We start from the raw sequence: 19944 nt of genomic DNA, 5'->3' as shown, positions 1-19944 counted from the left end.
TTTTGCTATTTTTAATACTAATTTTATGCCAAATTTTACAAAATGCTTCTACAAATCTTTTGATGTCATTGGCTCAAAAAAGTAACTGGATTTTGCTTATCATTTCCAAGGTCATAATTATAAATTTAGCTTTCCCAAGCATGGGGGGGGGCGGACCACTTTGTAGTAATATATTCTCCTACTCTTTTCCATCTGCGAGAGATGCAATTCATAATTCCTTGCTTTGATAAGCAGTGAGGAAACAAGAGAAATGCCAGAATTTCGTTATCCATTTACTCCTTTAAAAAATTGCAGGCTGTATTTAAACTTCCAGATGGATTAAAAGGCATCATTCCAAACAAGATGTATGCTACATTTCTTCATTCATATCTTTTTTATTTGCTAATAAAACAGAGGCAGTGCTCCATTTCTTTTTTCTAAAAAACGCACCTTTTGCCTAAACTCCTATTTAAGTCTTTTCCTGCTGTCGCCCAGTCGCAGGGCACTTCAGCTCCATCTCGTGTAGGAAAACGTTGACTGCGCCCTCAGCTCGACCAAGGGAAGCATCCACTACAGTGGAAGAGACAGAAGGCCGGTGACATTATGTAGACCTTAACACTAAACGAAGAATTGATTTCCTGTACATTAAGAGTCCGAGTGCCTGAGAAAAAGCAGGTCTTTTCGCTGCCAGGAATCTCAGGAAAGCATGTATATTGATTTCATTGACAGTCGCAACTAAATCTGGAGAAAAATTATACTCCATTTAGTTACTGGCATATTTAGAATGAAATTCCCATTGACCCGAGATTCCTAGTTAAATCCGTCAGAAGAGCCGAGCGAGGACAGTCTGAGCAGCAGTACGTAATACACTAGCATACACGGCAGAGTGTCTTTTCGTCACGTCATAGAGCCCAAAGGACAACGCCCGGAGATGGTCTGGGAGGCAGCACGGGGAGAGGGAGGTGAAGGCCCCTCCCGGGGCAGACGCCTTGGGCAGAGCCGAGTCGTTTCCGTGATCTCTTCGTCCCGTGCCGCCGCAGGCAAGGAGCCGAGGGTGGGGCCCCGGGCCCGCCTGCCCGCAGCATCTCCCCAGAGTCCTCCTCCTGGGAAACCTGCTGGTCGGGGACGCCCACCTTTCGCCTCTTATTATAAATTTGCTTTTTAGTAAGCCCTCAAGATCTCCTAAGCTGCTAGGTGTAGCCTTTGCTTCCCGCGACCGAGGCAGAGGGCGCGCGGAACGTCCCCGGAGCGGGGCCGGGCGGGGCCGGGGCCGGGGCCGGGGGCGGGGCGGGGCCGGGGGCGGGGCGTCCTCGCCGAGCGGGCCGCGCCGGGCGGCGAAGGGGAGGCGGGCGCGGCGGCGGCGGCAGCGGCGGAGGCGCCGCGAGCCGAGCGGCGCGGGGATTGGCTGCGGTGGGCGGAGACGTCAGGCTCCCGCGGCCCGAGCGGCCGCCCGGCCCGGCGCGGCGCAGTCGGCTCCAGCGCGCACCGCGGCGTGGAGGTGTCCTGGGCCGTGCCGCCTTCCGCCGCCGGGCTGCGCTGCCAGAGCCGGGACGCGCCTCCGCGCTCCTCGCCGCCTCCACCCCGCGGGCGCCGCTCGCCTCGCCGCCGGCGCGGACAGCATGACGAAGAAAGAGAAGAAGTCTTTCAGCCAGTGCATGGCCGAGTGGAAGCTCTTCGTCTACAACCCGACCACCCGGGAGTTCTTGGGGCGCACCACCAAAAGCTGGGGTGAGCGGGCGGCGGGGCGCCGGGCGGGGCCGGGGGGACGGGGCGGGCGGGAGGCGGCTCCCGGCGCGGGGCCCCCGGAGCCGCCGCCGCCCGCAGCGGGGCTCGCCGCCGGCCTCCACGCTTCCCCGGGCGGCGGCGGCGGCGGAGCGGCGCGGCCCCATTCATTTTTCGCGGGGCGGGCGGACCGCGCGGGTTCCTTCCTCCGGGCCCGGAGCGGGGCTCACGTGCTGCCCGGGCCTCCCGCCCCGAGCGGCGCCGGAAGCCGGGGACCCCTGCCCGGAGCCGAGCCCCGAGCGTGCGGGGGCCGAGCGCCCGGCCTCCTTGTACGAGCGCGCCGGCCGGAGAGGCCCTGGCGGAGGCGCCGGGCGCGCAGAGCGGTCCGGGGAAGCCGGCCCCTGCCCCGCGCCCGCGGAGAGGAAATTTCCACTCCCGCCGCTATCTTGTGACTCGACCACGCTGCCACCCCAGCCGGTCGGAAGAGCGCGAGGGAGGGTTCGGCGTGTGGGGTGCATGAGTGTGCGGCGGGGGGTGAATCACAAGTCCGCGGGGCTCGAAAATGCGCTTAAATTGGGGCGGTGAAAAGCCCCTGAAAAGGTTGGTTCCTCCCTAATTCCTTTTTAATTGCAGAGGTTTTCTTTCTTACAAATATGCTGCTTTTGGGGAAAGTAAATCCTGTCTGAATGGCACAGTTTTCTTCTGTGCTTTCAAGACGTGTGATGGTTGTGTATGTTAGCAATTTTTCTATGCATGAGTTCTTTGTTTTAAGAGAAATATTCAAACCATCCACCAGTGTAGTGCGGCTGCTTTAGGATGCCTCCTTTTTCCGAAAAATTATATTAACGTCTGAATAAGGACTAGTGCTCCTTTTTTTTTTACCTTTATACTTAAGTAAACTAACTCTTTTTTTTTGCCTTTTGAAAAATGTTTTCTCAGTGGGTCTTTATAGACCTTTTCTTCTTAGTGAGAATAAATTTCTAGAGTTGAGAACCCCTTGGGCACGACATTTTTGAGAGAAGCATGGAGAGAGTAAATTGGCTATGACTCAGAAAATAAACTTGCTGCTGACTGAAATCGGCTCCTCCAGAAGGGAAAGGCGGCTTCCAGTCCCGTCACAAGCTGAAGGGGCCTCGGAGGTTTTGTGAGTCCAACCCCCACTTCGGAGATGAGAAAAATGAGACCCAGAGAGGTTGTGATTTTTGCTTTGTGTACAATTACATATTCCACAGAGCCAAGAAAAGAACCCAATTATCCTTTAATCCTAGTCCAGCGGTTGTATTATTTTACAGATGCTTTGCCTAACTGCATGGTAATCACTCAGGATTTTTATTTAAATAGCTGTCTTTTGGGAACCCACTGGTGTGGTAAGGAAATAAATCTTGCATCCGGAGTTAAATGGGGGAAAATGGTGAACAATTGTTATTGTTTCTAGAGTGTACTAACTTTTTGCTGAAGGATTTTTTGAGTGGTGGAGAGGGATTAATTTCTGCAGATTACCTTCCTCAGTGCCTCCTCATTTCCAGTGATGAGGATCTTCACTTTGTGTTAGAATGCCAGTTCTTACTGCAGGCAGTGCTCTCTTTCTGACCTTGTGTTGTATGATGTGGTGGTAGAGATTTGATTTGGTATATGCATTTTAAATAGATAACATGTGCACAAATTATCAAAGTATAAGGCCTTATATAAGGGCAGGAGGAGTAGTACAAGTAAGGTTGGGAGTAGTTTTAGAAGGATTAAGGCAAGACCTTTTTTCAAAATGGAAAATGAGTATTAGTCTTATCAACAAATAGAAAACTCCTGTGTTTATTGTAGTACTAGTAAGCCAGTGCAGAATGGCATAAACAGGTGAAAACTCTCCATAATCCTCTCCCAACTGTAAGAGCATCCTTCCCAGGATATGTGGGGGAGTGATGGGTGGAGGCTGAAATGCCTACTCAGCTGACCAGGTCCTGGACCCTGGAGCATGCGGGTCTGCCTGGAGGAAGAGTATCTTGTTCTGATTCTCGAGAAGGCACTGTATGGGCTAGCTGCCTGATCTCATCACCAGAGATTCCTACTATTAGTATTTCAGTATATATCTAGGCATTAGTATTTCAGTATATATCTAGGCAGACTTAAGAAATGTGTATAACATTAAATTTTTTTTTCTTTTTTTACAAGAAGAGTGCATACAGTAAGCGTTGCTTTATAATCTTTTGAGGATATTGTGGGCATCTTCCCATGTTAATAAATAAAGATCTATGCCACTTTTAATAGCTGACTGGTGTTCCATTGCATGGTTAGATGTACTATGATTTTTTTTTTTTAGCAAACAAGTTTATTAACTCATGTGTGCATGGGAGATAATGCAAGGAAATATGAGTAACTCCTGATTTTTTTTAACTAGTGCATTATTATAGGTACTGGTCCCTCTTCTTCCCATTCCCTTCACCCTTGCATGTACATTTTTGCAAATTTATTTCCTTGACATAGGTTTCTGCTGGTGGTATTTCTAGGTGATGTATGATTTATGTACCTTTTATGTTTTGAAAATGTTAGTGCTTTTTTTTTTTTTTAAAGAAAAAAACTCATTTGTGGGACTTTTTTCTACTTGCTTTTGAATTTAATATAGGAGGTGGTGGTGGTGGTGAGGGGGATTACGTCTTTTTTTGACCTTGAAAAAGTTGCTAGGTCTGCTGGTGTGTACAGAAAGGCCTTCTCTACCTCAAGGATTTTATAAAGACATTCCTTTAAGATGTTTCCTGATTTTATTTTTTACATTCAAGTTTCTGGTACATTGTCCCATTTAGCCTGAGGTTCCTCTCCAAGTGCATTAGATATATTAAAAGCACACGTATTTAAAAAGCAATTTTGCCGTTTACATTTGGGATAAAGTGAAAATACTTTGCCTTATGTAAAATAGCTGTATAAAGGTTTTGAGGAGCTTCTTGTATATTTGGCTGATATCTTACACTTGGTTACAGCAGTTTCAAAATGCGTACATGCATATAATCACCTCATTTGATTTTCACAGCAGCCTTCTAAAGCACGCCGTGCTGGTGATCATAGTGTCCCCCGAGCTGGTTTCTCAGGCTGAACAGTAAGGACACATTTAGGAGTAAGTAGACGCCATTTATGAAAACACAGGACAAAGAAAATTTACCACCTTGCAGCCGATGTTGCAATTAAACCTAAATGCATTAAATACAGTGAGAGCCAAAGAAGCTCAGAGATCCTCTAGCCTTATTTAAACTGTAAGTAGTGGGCCCTGTGTTGCAATTAACATTTTTAAAAATAATGAAATAGAATAGCAGAAATATCAGAGTTTGTTCTACCTAAGAAGTTTATTCTAAGGAGAATTGTTGTTCTTGTGTTGCAACTTTTCTGTATTTTGTATGTATAGATATCCTGATGTGAAATGTATTTCTTATTGTGGCTCACAGTGGCAAAAAGCTTGAAAACCGCTAAATCTAGCCCCATGCCCTCATTTCGTAGTTGAGAAGATTGAACCCACAGATCTGATTTATCAGTTCAGTCACTCAGTTAGAGATAGACTCCTTGGCCTGCAGACTCCCTCCAAGCCAGAGCCTTTGTTTTTTAAACTAAGCCATGACGTGATGTCATTTAATGACATCTGCTTGTGGGTTTCTTTGGAGTTCATTATCTTAAGGTTATCTGTCAGTAGATGCTTTATATTAATGTTATCTTAAAACTTGAGTTACGGATTTCCAAGCATAGTCAGGATTCTGGACCAAAACTATTAACACCTACTTTTTGTTCATGTGCCTTTTCTTTTATTATAGGTCCATGAAGTGCCATTTTCTCAGTCACCTGCTCCCATTCTGGGTCATGCCTCAGTAAAGGCTCTGCTTTGGAGATCAGACTCCATCCCACCTTGGGTGTCTGACTGTAGGGGAGAAGGCAAGTGTGTTTATTTTCCCAGTATCACATAGTTTTGTAAGGTGTTGTTCTTTGTCCTGTGGAGTGTGACATATTAAAGAAACTTTACAAAAATATGCATCGTTGGGAAAGTAACAGGACTTGCCTTACCCTGTGTGCAGGCTATAAATGAAGGTCAGTGGTGGGTGTGGCGGCGGCGGCAGCAGAGGCCTACTGAGCCATCACCCAGCAGGAGAAGCACTTCTGGACTGGTAGTGGAAGGGAGGGAAAGGGGTAAGTGTATGTGCTGTGTTCCAGATGCCATTGTAACTATGCGAGTGTGTGCTTTACTATCGTTAAAGCACAGCCTCCCCTCACCCCGGAAATAATTTGATTTCTTTGAAATTGACTTGAATTTATATCTGTAGAATTAAGTTAGTTATATTAAAAGAAGTTTAAAAGTCTCCTGTCTTTAGTAACAACTTTTCCATGATTTATCATCATATTTGATTAAGGACCAATCATTTAACCTTGATTATGTAATAGGAGGAAAAAAACATTTAACTTTGAAAGAAATTATTTCTAATTATGCATTCGTGACATTGACTTTCAAGTAAAATCACCTGTAATCTTTAACTACTTAGAATAACTACTCTTAACATTTTAATAGTATTTTTCCTTTATATAAATAAATTTTTTTTAATGTATAAATAAAATTTAAAAATACACAGATACCTAGTTTTATCACTTAACGTTTAAGGGGAATGGTTTTTATTCCTCTGCCACCTTCTTAGAGGTTGATGTGTTGGGGGAGTCCCTGGCCTTCTCTGTCACCTCTTTGGGGACTGCCCACACTTCCTGCTAGAACTTGTGTATTCTGTTGGCTTTAGTTACTGTCTCCATGGTGAGACTCCCACATCTGCATCTCTAGTCCATGTGGCTTTTTTGTATTCTTATAACCAACTGCCTGTCAGAAATCTTCAGTTGGATGTTTCATAGGCACATCTTCATGCATATCTCCTCAGGGCTCCTTAGCATGACATACAAACTCTTTATCATCTCGCTGGTTTATTTCTCTCCTGTCACCTCTCTCTACCATTCCACATGGTTCTCTCCTGCCCCTTCTGGGCCTGTTTCCTAACATCTGAGTCTCTTCCCTTCACCTTGGCCTGGCTATTCAGCTGTCAGCTTTGATAGCCTGATCTCTGGCAAACATCTTTGAACCCCTCTTTGCCTTTAGACGGGGTCAAGTGCTCCTATGTGAGCCACAATACCTTTTTTTTTTTTTTTTTGTGAGGAAGGCTGGCCCTGAGCTAGCATCTGCCAATCCTCCTCTTTTTGCTGAGGAAGACTGGCCCTGGGCTAACATCCATGCCCATCTTCCTCCACTTTATATGGGACGCCACCACAGCATGGCTTGCCAAGCAGTGCATCAGTACACACCTGGGATCCGAACCAGCGAACCCTGGGCTGCCGCAGCGGAGTGCGCACACTTAACCGCTTGCGCCACTGGGCTGGCCCCAACAATACCTTTTTTTTTAATAGCATTTTATGTAGTATGATTGTTGCCCGTTTACTAGACTGTAAGCTTCTTATTCATGTCTTACTCATCTTTGATTTCCTAACACCTAACCTGATGCCTGGCACTGGGTAGGAATGTAATAACAATTGGTAGAATGATCAGGGGGGTATTATGAAATGTTCCCGTTTAATTAGTCTTCTGCAACATTGTTTTTAATGTCTTTGATGGTATTGGTGCATCACAGTATAAAGATTCCCCCGATGTTTGGGCATTTTCCTTTTTTTCCTCTCTTTTTCCTCCAGTACTGTGGGTTTTCATAGAAGTTCAGTGTTGGGAAGAAGCTTCCACTAACTTTCTCATGGGAGACTCAGCTGAGTTGGTGACATGCCTGGGTCGTGCATCTGAAGAGGATGACAGAGCAGTGTTATTATCCAGGGCTCCTGCTTCTTAGACTGCTCTTATGCGACCCTCATGAAGGCCTTTTTTTTTTTTTTTTTTTTTTGACTTACCTGCTCTCAAGTTGAATGAGAGTTTATTTAACTGTATTGTCCTCTCCCCTAGAGGGTGCTATTACTAGTAATATTTCTGAGTAGAATTCTCTAACTTAATGGCCTCCCACATCTCCTGTTTAAATTGTTACTGAGTCATCTGTGGAGCTGGCTTTTGTTTGTGAATTCTGTGTAGTATTTTGCTGATGCCCTGGTGAGGTCTGGCTTTGGAACTGACCCTCGTCCAAGGCATAAGGTACTTTTCTCTTGGCAGTTTCTGGCCCACAAAAAGTGGCCCTTTATACCTGTACCCAGCTCCATACTGCTGTAGTCATTTCCTGGTCCCTTCCTGTCTGTTGTTCTTCTCTTTTTTCCTGAATGTGTATTTCCCAGGTGCTGGTTGCCCCTGTTTTCTCTTCATCTTCATTCCAGCAGTCTCATAAAACAATTGCAAAGATCACTCACAAATTTTACTTCTCAATTAACATCTCTCAGATTCTGGTTGCATCCTGCATATTCCATAAACCCGAGAGTGAGACTTAGCTGTCTTAACTAGCTCTCTAACTCTCATACCTTGTGTGTCACCTGGTAAAGAGAGCTCTTGCCCCTTCCGCCACTGAGGTTTTGAGTTGCTCCTATATTTGCAGTTTTTGAAAACAGTGTCCTTTCTGTCATTTGGGCTCTAAACCTGGCCAAATAGTGCCAGTTCTACTTCCACACATTTCTTGAATCTGTTTGTGATTCACACCCTCATTACCCTCATTACCACTACTGCAGTTAATTCAGGAATTAACTTCTTCTGACCCGCTCACCACTCCCCTGCCCACCCCCAGGATCTTGTGATAGCACACATTCAGAGGGAGCCTGGGGTGCTCATTTTTCCTGGCTTCATAACACTAACCACCTGTTTCGAATGTCATAGCCCTTAACAGCCCCACCAACACTGTCCTCACTATATCAGGATCTGGTAGGGCCTTTTGTTATAAATTCTCTGATTAAAAAACTTAAGGGGCTGACCGAGTGGCACAGTGGTTAAGTTCGTGCGCTCTGCTTCGGTGGCCCAGGGTTCGCAGGTTCACATCCCAGGCGCAGACCTATGCACCGGTTGTCGAGCCATGCTATGGTAGGCATCCCACATGAGGTGTGGAGGAAGATGGGCATGGATGTTAGCCCAGGGCCAATCTTCCTCACCAAAAAAACCCCACAAAACTTCAAGCACCAGATGAAGAGCTGTTGTGACTTTTTCAAAGTTGTTCCAAGTTCAAATAGACCATTGGCTCTCCAGCTTTTATCTGCTGCTTTAAAAAAAGTGTAGTGTTGTTCACTCTCGGGAAGCTGAGCTCTTAACATCCTGATGCATCCCCAGAAAGATCCAAGGAATCAGTTGGCGTTCTTGTGACCTAAACCAGTGTGACCTCACTCCCATCGTGTTATTTCTAAGGCTGCAGCTTTGATCATGCTACTCGCCATACTCTAAAACTGTTTGGATCCCCACTGCTTTCAAAGGGTTTAAATAAGTTCCAGACAGGCTGGCATTCCAGGATTATTATATATCAGCTTAGAACTAAGTTTCCAACCTAATAACCTATCATTTCCCACCTTCCTCCTCATACTCCACATGTCATAGCCATAGTGGTGTATCTTGGGCCCCTTGGTTTGGAATGCCCTGCTCATTCCCTCCTCCGTGCCCCTCATTCTCTGCACTGTAAATTCTTCCCTCCTCCACAAACCTAGCTTGAGTGCCAGCTCTGCCATAAGCCTTCTGTGATATGCCTAGGGGAAAATAATACCACCTCCTGTAACACCTACAGCCATCCCGGATTATAGTTTATGGATGTTGCTCCTACTAACTGGATGTTCTCACGAAGCAGGATTTACATCTGCAGTTTATATCCCTACAGCGTAGCACATAGTAAGCATGTGCTATTTTTCTGATGAACAAATTGTCATGTAATCAGTTTCAGCTTGTGATTCACCTCTTCCTTGGGCTAAAGTTGAGGGTATTGTGGGTTAATTGGTATAGCTCCACACTGTGAAAGTCTTATTTCTGGAGATACTTGTACATAAAGGCATAGTTCCCTTTAGCTCACCATGATTCTGTTTCACTAAACTTCTAATTCATTTTGAAGTTTCCAGATAGGGCTTCATAGTCGAAGTGAGCCTGTGGGCGTATGTATTTTCACTTGATGAATCTTAGAAGTATACCAAAATGTTGAAGATGACCGGACTAGGACTCAGAATATAGACTAAACTCTAGTTCCACATCTCCATCTAGGCTTAGATTACTCATTTAAAGTCTCTTGGTCTTAGTTTCCTCTGTAAGAGAAAAGTTGCATGAGATAGTTTCAAATGTCACTTTGAAATGAAAAACAAAGCCTATATAAATACTTTAGAACAGGAGGCAGGGCTGGCCCCGTGGCTTAGCGGTTAAGTGTGTGCGCTCCGCTACTGGCGGCCCGGGCTCGGATCCCGGGCGCGCACCGACGCACCGCTTCTCCGGCCATGCTGAGACCACGTCCCACATACAGCAACTAAGAAGGATGTGCAACTATGACATACAACTATCTACTGGGGCTTTGGGGGCAAAAAAAAAAAGGAGGAGGATTGGCAATAGATGTTAGCTCAGAGCCGGTCTTCCTCAGCAAAAAGAGGAGGATTAGTGTAGATGTTAGCTCAGGGCTGATCTTCCTCAAAAAAAAAAAGAACAGGAGGCAGAAGGACCAGATAATATTTTAGGCTTTGCCAGCCATATGGTGTCTGTTGCAAGTACTCAACTCTGCCATTGTAGCTTGAAAGTGGCCCCAGACAATATGTAAACTGCTGGGCCTAACTCTGTTTCAATATTTTATTTCTAAAAACAGGCAGCTGCTGTGGTTGGCTGACCTCTGCTTTAGAAGTTAGAGTTAGTGGTCAATGTAGGCTGACCCAAGAAACCTGAACTGGTCTTAAATGGGATGTGGACTCTTGGCTTTGTTCTTTTCATATAACAAACGTAAACAGCATTGTTTGGATTTTTACAGTACAGATGTGGATACAGTCATGAGTTGCTTAACAACGGGATACCTTCTGAGAAATGTGTCATTAGGGGATTTTGTCATTGTGCGAACATGATAAGAGTGTACTGAAGGGGAACAAAATTTGCCACCCCGAAGTGTGTCTCTTTAGCATGAGGATTATTTTAGGCTGATTATTATTATTATTATTTATTTATTTATTTATTTAATTTTTTGGTGAGAAAGATTAGCTCTGTGTTAACTCTGTTGCCAGTCCTCCTCGTTTTGCTGAGGAAGATTGGCCCTGAGCTAACATCCGTGCCCATCTTCTATTTTATGTGGGACTCCTGCCACAGCACGGCTTGATGAGTGGTGCGTAGGTCTGTGCCCGGGATCCAAACCCGAGAACCCCAGGCCGCCAAAGTGTAGCAGGCAAACTTAACCATTACACCACCAGGCCAGCCCCAGGCTGATTATTTTTAAGAAACAAAAGACTCAAAAGTTTTTCTTGTTACTCCCCCTTAACTGCCTGAAAGAATTCAGGTAAATAAACCTGTCTCAGGAAGGGAACTATCACCTCAGCATAACATGAACTAGGTGGCAGACAGGGAGGAACCTAGAAAAGCCTGTTTGTGGGGCTCCCCTCTGTGTTCTTCTGTTTCTGTGTGGCCAAACACTTGTTTTCCAAACGTTTGCTCCTTTTCACCTACCTGTGAATTGCCTTCCTTCCCTTTGAAGTCCCTGACTCTCCCCACCCCCAACATTTCTTTTGTCTTTAGCTGAGGATGGTGTTTATAAAGTGAGGGCTTTAGCCATTTTGGCAAGTTACTCAGTTTTCCTGAGTTTCTCACATGTACACATGTTATTAAACTTTTGTTTGTTTTTCTCCTATTAATCTGTCTCATGTCAACTTAAATCTTAGACCAGCCAGAAGAACCTGGAAATGTACAGGAAAATTTCTTCCTCCCCTACAGTACTTAACACAAACCTAGATGGTACAGCCTACTACACACCTAGGCTATATAGTACTAATCTTATGGGACCACCGACCTGTATGGGGTCTCTCATGACCAAATGGTCGTTATGTGGCACATGACTGTAATCAGTAAGTCCACTGTTATCCTCAGCTTCTTCTCTGGTAACCAGTGTCAACTAGAATACTTTTTAAATGTAATATGTGATATATCCACTTTGGATAAAGGTCTGGCAATTTCTTTTTTTTTTTTTTTCTTTTCTTTTTTGTGAGGAAGATCAGCTCTGAGCTAACATACATGCCAATCCTCCTCATTTTTGCTGAGGAAGACCGGCCCTGAGCTAACATCTGTGCCCACCTTCCTCTACTTTACATGGGACGCTGCCACAGCATGGCCTGACAAGCAGTGCATCGGTGTGCGCCGGGGATCGGAACCAAGGCCGCCAGCCACGGAGCGCACGCACTTAACCGCTAGGCCGCAGGGCCGGCCCCTGGCAATTTCTTACAAAAGTACCTACCCCATGACTCAGCAGTTCTACTTCTAGGTGTTTACCTAGGAGAAATGAAAACATATGTCCACAAAATAGTTGTACAAGAATATTCATAGTAGCTCCAAACTGGAAACAGCCCAGGTGTCTGTCAGCAGGAGAATGGATAAACAAACTGGTATGTCCACACAGTGAAGTACTACTCAGCGGTAGAAGAGCGAGCTATAGATACACAAACACTGGTGAATCTCACAATTAGGCTGAGCAGAAAAGAAGAATACATGGTATGATTTCATTTGTATGAAATCCTAAAATAAGCAACACTGATCTCTGCTGGGAAAAGCCCAGAATGGTGTTTGTCTGTAGGGCAGTGGGTGTGAAGCTTGGCTGGGAAGGAGCGTGAGAGACCTTGGTAGGGTGGTGGTCATGTTCCACATCTTGGTCTAGGGGTTTTGAACGATACAGGTGAATGCACTTGTCAAAACCCGTCTAATGCTACACTGGAGATTTGTGTATTTCACTGAAAGTTTTTTCCCTCAATTTTAGTTAATATGCATGCTGAAGTGTTCAGGAGTAAAGTGACTGACATCTGCAACCTGAAGCGCATAAAAAATAGATGGTGAATAGATAGGAGATAAATATCGTAGAATTTTAACTGTAGAATCTAGGTGGCTTTATGCATGTTCACTTACATTTCATTCAACCTTTCTGTGTATTTGTAAATATTCCAGATTGAATGTTGGAGAAAAAATACATGAACACATTCATGTGTTTCTCTTGACTGCCTTCCACCAATCACGGAGTCTTTCCTACAGATGATGATTATCTGTTTTCCTACTAGTCCTTTTTTAATGCATTTATATATGTGTATGTCTGTATATGTGTGTGTGTATATATATATATGGACTATGTAGGAATAAGTAATTTTCTACTTTTACATGAATAACAGGAAAAAATGTATGTTCTAGCACTTGCTTTTTTTTTTTTGCATTTAATATATCTGCTGTGTTTCCATGTGTATATATAGATTTATTGCATTCCTTTGAATCATTGCATGATATTCCATGGTGTAGAGAGATATATCCAAGATGTATATATCTCTTTGTGATGAATATTTAGATTCTTTCCAGTTTTTCTCTTAAAAGTTGCTGCAGTGTGTGTGTACAACTGTTTATCTAGGGTAGACACTGAGAAATAGAATCAGCAGTTTATAATATATGCTTATCTTTGTATTAATAGATTGTTCTCCAAAAAGGCTGTCCCAGTTTATGCTCCCACCAGCAGTGGATAAAAGTACCTGTTTCCCTTCAACTTCCTGAGCATTGGCTGTTACCAGTCCTGAACCGTTTTTGTCCGTTTGCTGGGTGCTGGTGTCTGGTGGGTGTCATTGGCAGTGGCAGTGTCTCTGCTAACTGCCCTGAGCGCATCTTCACGTCTGCTCAGTCTGCATTTCTTCGCAGTCACTTGCTCGTCGTCTTGCTCTCTTTGGTCTCTTAACTCTCTTACTTTAAAAATCGTACTTGTTTTAAGTTAACATTATCATAAATTTAACCATCCTTTGTGGCCTGTTTCTAATCACTTATCCCAAAATATATTGAATAATCCATCATTTCCTCACTGATGTGAATTGCCAAGTTTGTTACATGCACAACTCCATTTCATATGGATCCTCTCTTGGATGTTGTGTTGATCTGTCTCTCCCGTCCTATGTCATGATCACACTAGTACGTAAGCTCTATATAAGGGTTTGTAAAATAAAATAAATGTGTGAAATTTATGTGAGGACTCGCTATCCAGTTTTGGTATCTGGATAGAGCTAGCCCTATAAAAACCATTTAGGTAACTTATAGAGCATACAAAAAGCATAGTTTATGTATAGAAAAAGAGTCTTCCTTGAAAATTGGGAGAACCAACTAAAGCCATTTGGACATGGTGTCTCTTTTAGGGGTAGAGCTCTGTTTATTTTTTGTAAAAACTTCTGATTTGAAAATGTTTCTTCTCCTAAAAATATCATCTATTAATCTATTTTCAAATTTACTAATTGAAAACTGGTTTTAATGATCAAATTAAATGATTTAGATTTTTTGATTTTTTTTTTGCATTTTTCATTATTTGTACTTTTATCTTAATATCTCCTACTTTCCTTGAATTTATTTTATTTTATTTTTATTTTATTTTGGGGGTAGGAGGAAGAAGATTGGCCCTGGGCTAAAATCTGTTGCCAGTCTTCCTCTTTTTGCTTGAGGAAGGTTGTCACTGGCACAGCTAACATCTGTGCCACTCTTCCTCTATTCTGTATGTGGGACACAGCCACAGCATGGTGTGAGGAGCATTGTGTAGGTCTGCGCCCAGGATCCGAACCCGTGAACCCTGGGCCGCCGAAGTGAGGTGCACGAACTTAACCACTATGCCACCAGGCTGGCCCCTCCTTGAATTTATTTTAGTCTTGAATTAAAAACCCAGCTTTTTTGTTAGTCTTACTTGTTTTTAGTGACTGCATTTAAGGCTATGGATTTTCCTTTGTGTTCTGCTCTGACTACCTTATTGTTGTGAATTTTGAATATTTCAGGTTTTCTTGTCTTTTAATTCAAGGATTATTTAGAAGTCCATTTTCTAAATTTTTGTTTTGATTTCTAACATATTTGATTTCAGAGGATGTGGAGAGTTTTTTTATTTAGATTTTTATTTTGTTTTGTTTTTGTTTTTTGTACTTTGTCATGGTCAGTTTGGGGCAATGTCCCAAGTTTGTAAAGAGTATATTTTCTGGTGACTATAAAGTTCTATTAGATAATTGTTAGTTGTGTTTTAAAAATACTTACTGTCCTTTTCATTATTGTTTATTCCATCTGTGGATTTCTGGAAGAGGTATGTTAAAATCTCTACATGATTGTGATAAATTTTGTAAATCTCCTTTTGTTTTACATATTTTAAGCCACTTAGCATCACGAAAGTTCATGGCTATTATGCTGTATCTTCTTGATGTATTTTTATTTACTTCTTATTAATACAAATACCTTTGCCCTGTTATTGCTTTTTGACTTGAATTTTAGTTTGCTTGCAGTAATAATGCCACATCTACATTTCTTTTTGTTAGCCAAGACCTACTTTATTTTCCACCATTATGTATTATAATTTTAGGTTTTCTTCTATAAAGAGCATTTAGTGAATTTTAACCCACTTTGAGAATGTATTTTATTATTTGACTACTATTAAATTATTCCTGCCATATTAATTTTGGAATTTTAATGTGATATTAAATTTCAACATTAAAAATTTTAACTTTATATAAAATACAAACTAATCTAGTGACAAAAGGAGATCATTGGCTGTCTGTTGGAGGATTTGTGGATCGCAAAGGGACACGGAACTTTTTGGAGGTGACAGGAATGTTCTGTGTCTTTAGTGTACTGGTTATTTCACACAGGTTATGCAACTGTCAAAACTCATTGGGATTGTGCACTTGAAATCAGTGAAAGTTATTGTGTGTAAATTATTCCTCAGACCTGATAAGGAAAAGAAATTAAAATCAACAGTTACCTTGGGCCGGCCCCATGGCGTAGTGGTTAAGTGCATGGGCTCTGCTGCTGGCGGCCCAGGTTCACATCCTGGGGCGCACTGATGCACCGCTTGTCAGGCCATGCTGTGGCGGCATCCTATATAAAGTGGAGGAAGATGGGCACAGATGTTGTTAGCCCAGGGCTGATCTTCCTCACACACACACAAAAAAGTCAACACTTACCTAGATGTTCCCCAGTAAGTTTTATTGGTTTCTTTGCTCACCATTGCTTTATATATTTTTCCTCTGTCTTAGATTTTGGTGTGTGAGCTTTGTCCTTTTTTCCGAGTTAGACAGATATTATATAAATAAGTTTTTCTTAAAAAAAAAGGAAAGGAAATTAAGACTGTAGCTAAAACTCAAATTACCCTTGACCACATCCCCAATCCTAATCCCAATCCCAGTCCCCACCTCTCTTATTCAGAGGTAACCACTGTTTATGAGTTTTATTTGTAAGTTTCTGGTTTATTAACAAACACTCTATATGCATGTATTTATAGAATTCTGTAACTCTTTTGAGTGTTTTAATTTTAAGCATGTGGTGTGTGTATCATTCTGAGGTTACTTTTTTCCACTTGGGGTTTTTGTGATTTCTTTCATTCCTTTTTAACTATTGTTTATAGTTTTCCATTATGCATTATGTTTTATTTATTTTTTGCTTTGTTTGAGGAGACTTAGGTTGTTAGCAATTTTTTGTTATTGCTCTTCAATTTTTTTGTATTCCATGACCAGTTCTTTTCAGGTAGGATTTGAGCGTAGTAAATTTTCTGAGTCCTTGTATGTCTGGAAGTGTCCTTTTGTTTTCTTGGTTGGTTGATTGTTTAGTTTACCATCATTTCTCCTCAATTTGAATATACTGTTTCACTTTTGACTGGTGAGATGTGTCAGTCATATTTCTCTGTCTTACGTAAAATCTGTTTTATCTTTTTAGAAGCTTTAAGAAATTTTCTGTTAATTCTTAGTATTCCGAAATTTTACCTGTTTGTGTCTGGGTAGAGGACGTTTTCCAATCTTTTCCAATCTAGACACAAAATTTGTTATTTCTTTGAGCATTCTTCCTCCTCCTCCCATTTCTTGTGGAATTCCTATTAGATTTGTTGATTTTCTGGTTCTGTCCCCCATGTCTCAACAATTTCCAAACATTCCCTCTCTGTCATCTTGCCCAGTGTTGCAGAATACCTTGGCTTGATCTTTTAGCTCACTGAATTTTTCTTCAGTTTGGCCAATTCTGTAGGTTAGCTCTTCTAAACTTTTGTTTTTTTAAACAGCTTTATTGAAGTATAATTGACATACAGTAAACTGTGAATATTTAAAGTGTACAACTTGAGTTTTGACATATACTCATTTATGCATATACATATATTGTACTATGAAACTGTCACTCTAATCAAGACAGTGAACGTATTCATCACCCCAAAATTTTCTCTTACCCCTTTGTAATCTACCTCTCTCCCTACCTTCCCAGTCTCCAGGCAAAAATAGAACTACTTTTTGACACTTTAGATTAGCTTGTATTTCCTGAAATTTTAAATACCATAGAATCATGTAGTGTATACTCTTGAGTTGGGAAGGGGCTGACTTCTTTCATTCAACACAATTATTTTGAGGAATAGTTCATGAATAGTATTCCATTGTATAGATATACCAGAATTTATTTATTAATTCATCTGTTGATGTGCATTTGGGTTGTTTGCAGTTTTTAGTGATTACCAATAAAGCAGCTACGAATATTCATATGCCTTTCCCTGGTGAACATGCGCTTGCAGTGTTCTTGGTTCAATAGCTAGGAATGGATTGGCTGGATCCTATCATAGGTGTATGTTGCTAACTTTTCAAAAAATTGGCAAACTGTTTTCCAAAATGGTTTTGTGTTGTTATCTTTGTACATTCCCACCAGCAGTGTATGAGGGTTTCAGTTGCTGCACTCCTGGGCCACCACTTGCAGTGGTCAGTCTTTAAAATGTCTAGCATTCTGGTGAGTGTGTGATGGTAGCTCATTGTTGTTTTCATTTGCCCTTCCCTGAGGACTAGTGATGTTGAGCACCTTTTCATGAGCTTATTTTTGCAATCCTTACATCTTTGATAAAGCATCTATTCAAAACTTTTGCCATTTAAAAAACATTTATTTTGTTTTAACAGTTCTTCAGATAATTGAGATGCACGTAAGTCCTGTGATGGTTATATGTTTAGCAAAAATTTTCTCCCAGTCTTTGGTTTGCTTTTTAATTTTCTTAAGTGTCTGGATTTTCCTTAGTTTCTTTTCCACTTCAGCTTATCTACTAAGTTTTTTTCATAATCGAATATGAAATCTGATTTTTAAAAATTATCCTTTCACCTTCTACTCTGTGTTTTAATTATACTTATGATTTTTTCCCTTGTTCTATTTGCTGTTATAACCCAGTTTTTTCGGATGTTAGTTTACTTTCTTTGTTGAGTTTGATACTTTATTGGATTAGTTTTTTCTCAAATATTTGGTAATTATTGGTTCTGTGCTCCTCTTCTTTGTATTTAGACTTCCCTGTCACAGCATTCAGGGATGTAGGTAGCATATGTAGCCAAGAGCTGGTCTAGGTATGGACACTTCTTTAGGTTTTCACCAACCCATCTAGGACATTGCCCAGTTTTTCATTGCCCTGTGCTCTCTGTTCCCACTTCAGAGTAGATGCTACTGCTACAAGTCATTGCTTGGCACCAGGGGGCATGTGTGTACTGGCGGTAGAAGCAAGGTTATACTGACCTGCTGTGGAGTCATCTAGTGTTTGACCCAGAGCTCCCTCCTGTTCTCCATCTTTGTGAGCCAACTCACTTATTTCTGGGAGGGCTTTTCTGATGAAATCCCTTTCCTTCCTCTCCCTGCTAGGGACAGTTAATACTTTCTCTGTTTTTTTCGTAGCACTTGATATCTGTAATTCTTTGTTTATATGTCTGTCACATGTGATAACTAAACCCTTGGAGAGAAGGAACAGATCTTATTCTGTCACCTAGAGTAACACCAAATGCTTGAATGATATGTTATTCAGAGAATGGGAATTTTGATTACAAAAGGTAACAACAGCTTGAGACTTCCAGGGAGAGCAGACCAGGTTGGCACCACATGGAGAGGTACCTGTCTGGGTGTTTATCTTATTGGTAGGTTAATCTTTGGCAGGTTATTTAATCTTGTTTAATCTTTTTATACTGCCATGATTTTAATAAATATGTAAAATGTGAGTGCATGTGTATATATACATATATATTTTTTATTATAAAAACAGTACATGCTCATTAGTTTAAGAAAATTCACTCTTTCAATGGGGAACAAATGGTGTTTTAAATAGACAGTACAACTGGATATCCATATGCAAAACAGTGAAGTTGAACCCCTTGCTCATACCACCTATAAAAGTCAACTTAAAATGCATCAAAGACCCAAACAAAAGCTAAAACTATAAAATTTTTAGAAGAAATCATAGATGCAAGACTAAATGACTTTGGATTAGGCAGTGGTGTCTTAGATATGACACCAAAAGCACAAGCAACTAAAGAAAAAGATAAATTGAATTTCATCAAGAATAAGAACTTTTCTTGGGAGCCAGCCGGTGGCATAGTGGTTAAGTTCCAGGGCTCTGCTTTGGCAGCCCGGGGTTTACCGGTTCGGATTCTGGGTGCGGACCTATGCACCACTCATCAGGCTATGCTGTGGCAGCATCCTGTGTACAAAATAACACAGATGTTAGCTCAGGGCCGATCTTCCTCACCAAAAAAAAAAAAAAAAAAAAGATTAAGAACTTTTCTGCTTTAAAGGACACTATCATAGAAGTGAAAAGACAGTCCACAGAATGGGAGAAAATAATTGCACATGATATATCTGATAAGAGGCTTGTATCTCTAATATAGAAGGATCTCTTAGAAATCAAATAAAAAGACAACTCAATTTAAAAATGGGCCAAAGATCTGAATAGGCAGTTCTCCAAAGAAGACACAGTGGCCAGTAAGCTCATGAAAAGATGCTCGACATCATTAACCGTTAGGGAAATGCAACTTAAACCCACAATGAGATACCACTTCACACCGCCAGGATAGCTGTATAAAAAGACAGTAAGAAGTGTTGATGAGCGGACGCATTGGAACCCTGCTGGGGGGATGCAGAATGCTGCAGCTGCTTTGGCAGGCAGTCTGGCACTTACCCAAAAGGCTACATACAGTTACCGTATGACCTAGCAATTCCATTCCTAGGAGAAGGGAATGTAAATTTTATCTCAATAAAAAGTTACTTTTAAAAATTCAAATATACAAAAGAGTTTAAACTTGTGCTTGTCTATATAATTGAGTTTTTAAAAAATGTATACCTGCCTCTGCCTTGAATTTTTTAAACTAAACAGA

The 19944-nt window shown here is 41.8% G+C and overlaps 1 protein-coding gene across 1 annotated transcript in view; it reads left to right on the top strand.

The window, feature by feature from the left end:
• The first annotated feature begins 1453 nt into the window (after positions 1-1453).
• The window catches only part of ATP1B3 (ATPase Na+/K+ transporting subunit beta 3), a 45394-nt gene continuing 26903 nt past the window's right edge, over positions 1454-19944 (top strand). Inside the window, exon 1 of the mRNA XM_087430459.1 lies at positions 1454-1707. Within this exon, the coding sequence (XP_087286585.1) occupies positions 1599-1707 (109 nt within the window). The 5' untranslated portion in view covers positions 1454-1598. The remainder of the gene's footprint in view (positions 1708-19944) is intronic.

Source organism: Ceratotherium simum, chromosome 5 (genome assembly GCF_057802395.1).
Source record: "Ceratotherium simum simum isolate JZ-2026a chromosome 5, ASM5780239v1, whole genome shotgun sequence".
Classification (NCBI taxonomy): domain Eukaryota; kingdom Metazoa; phylum Chordata; class Mammalia; order Perissodactyla; family Rhinocerotidae; genus Ceratotherium; species Ceratotherium simum.
The sequence above is the reverse complement of the archived record's forward strand: the minus strand, read 5'-3'. Positions and strand labels throughout refer to the sequence as shown.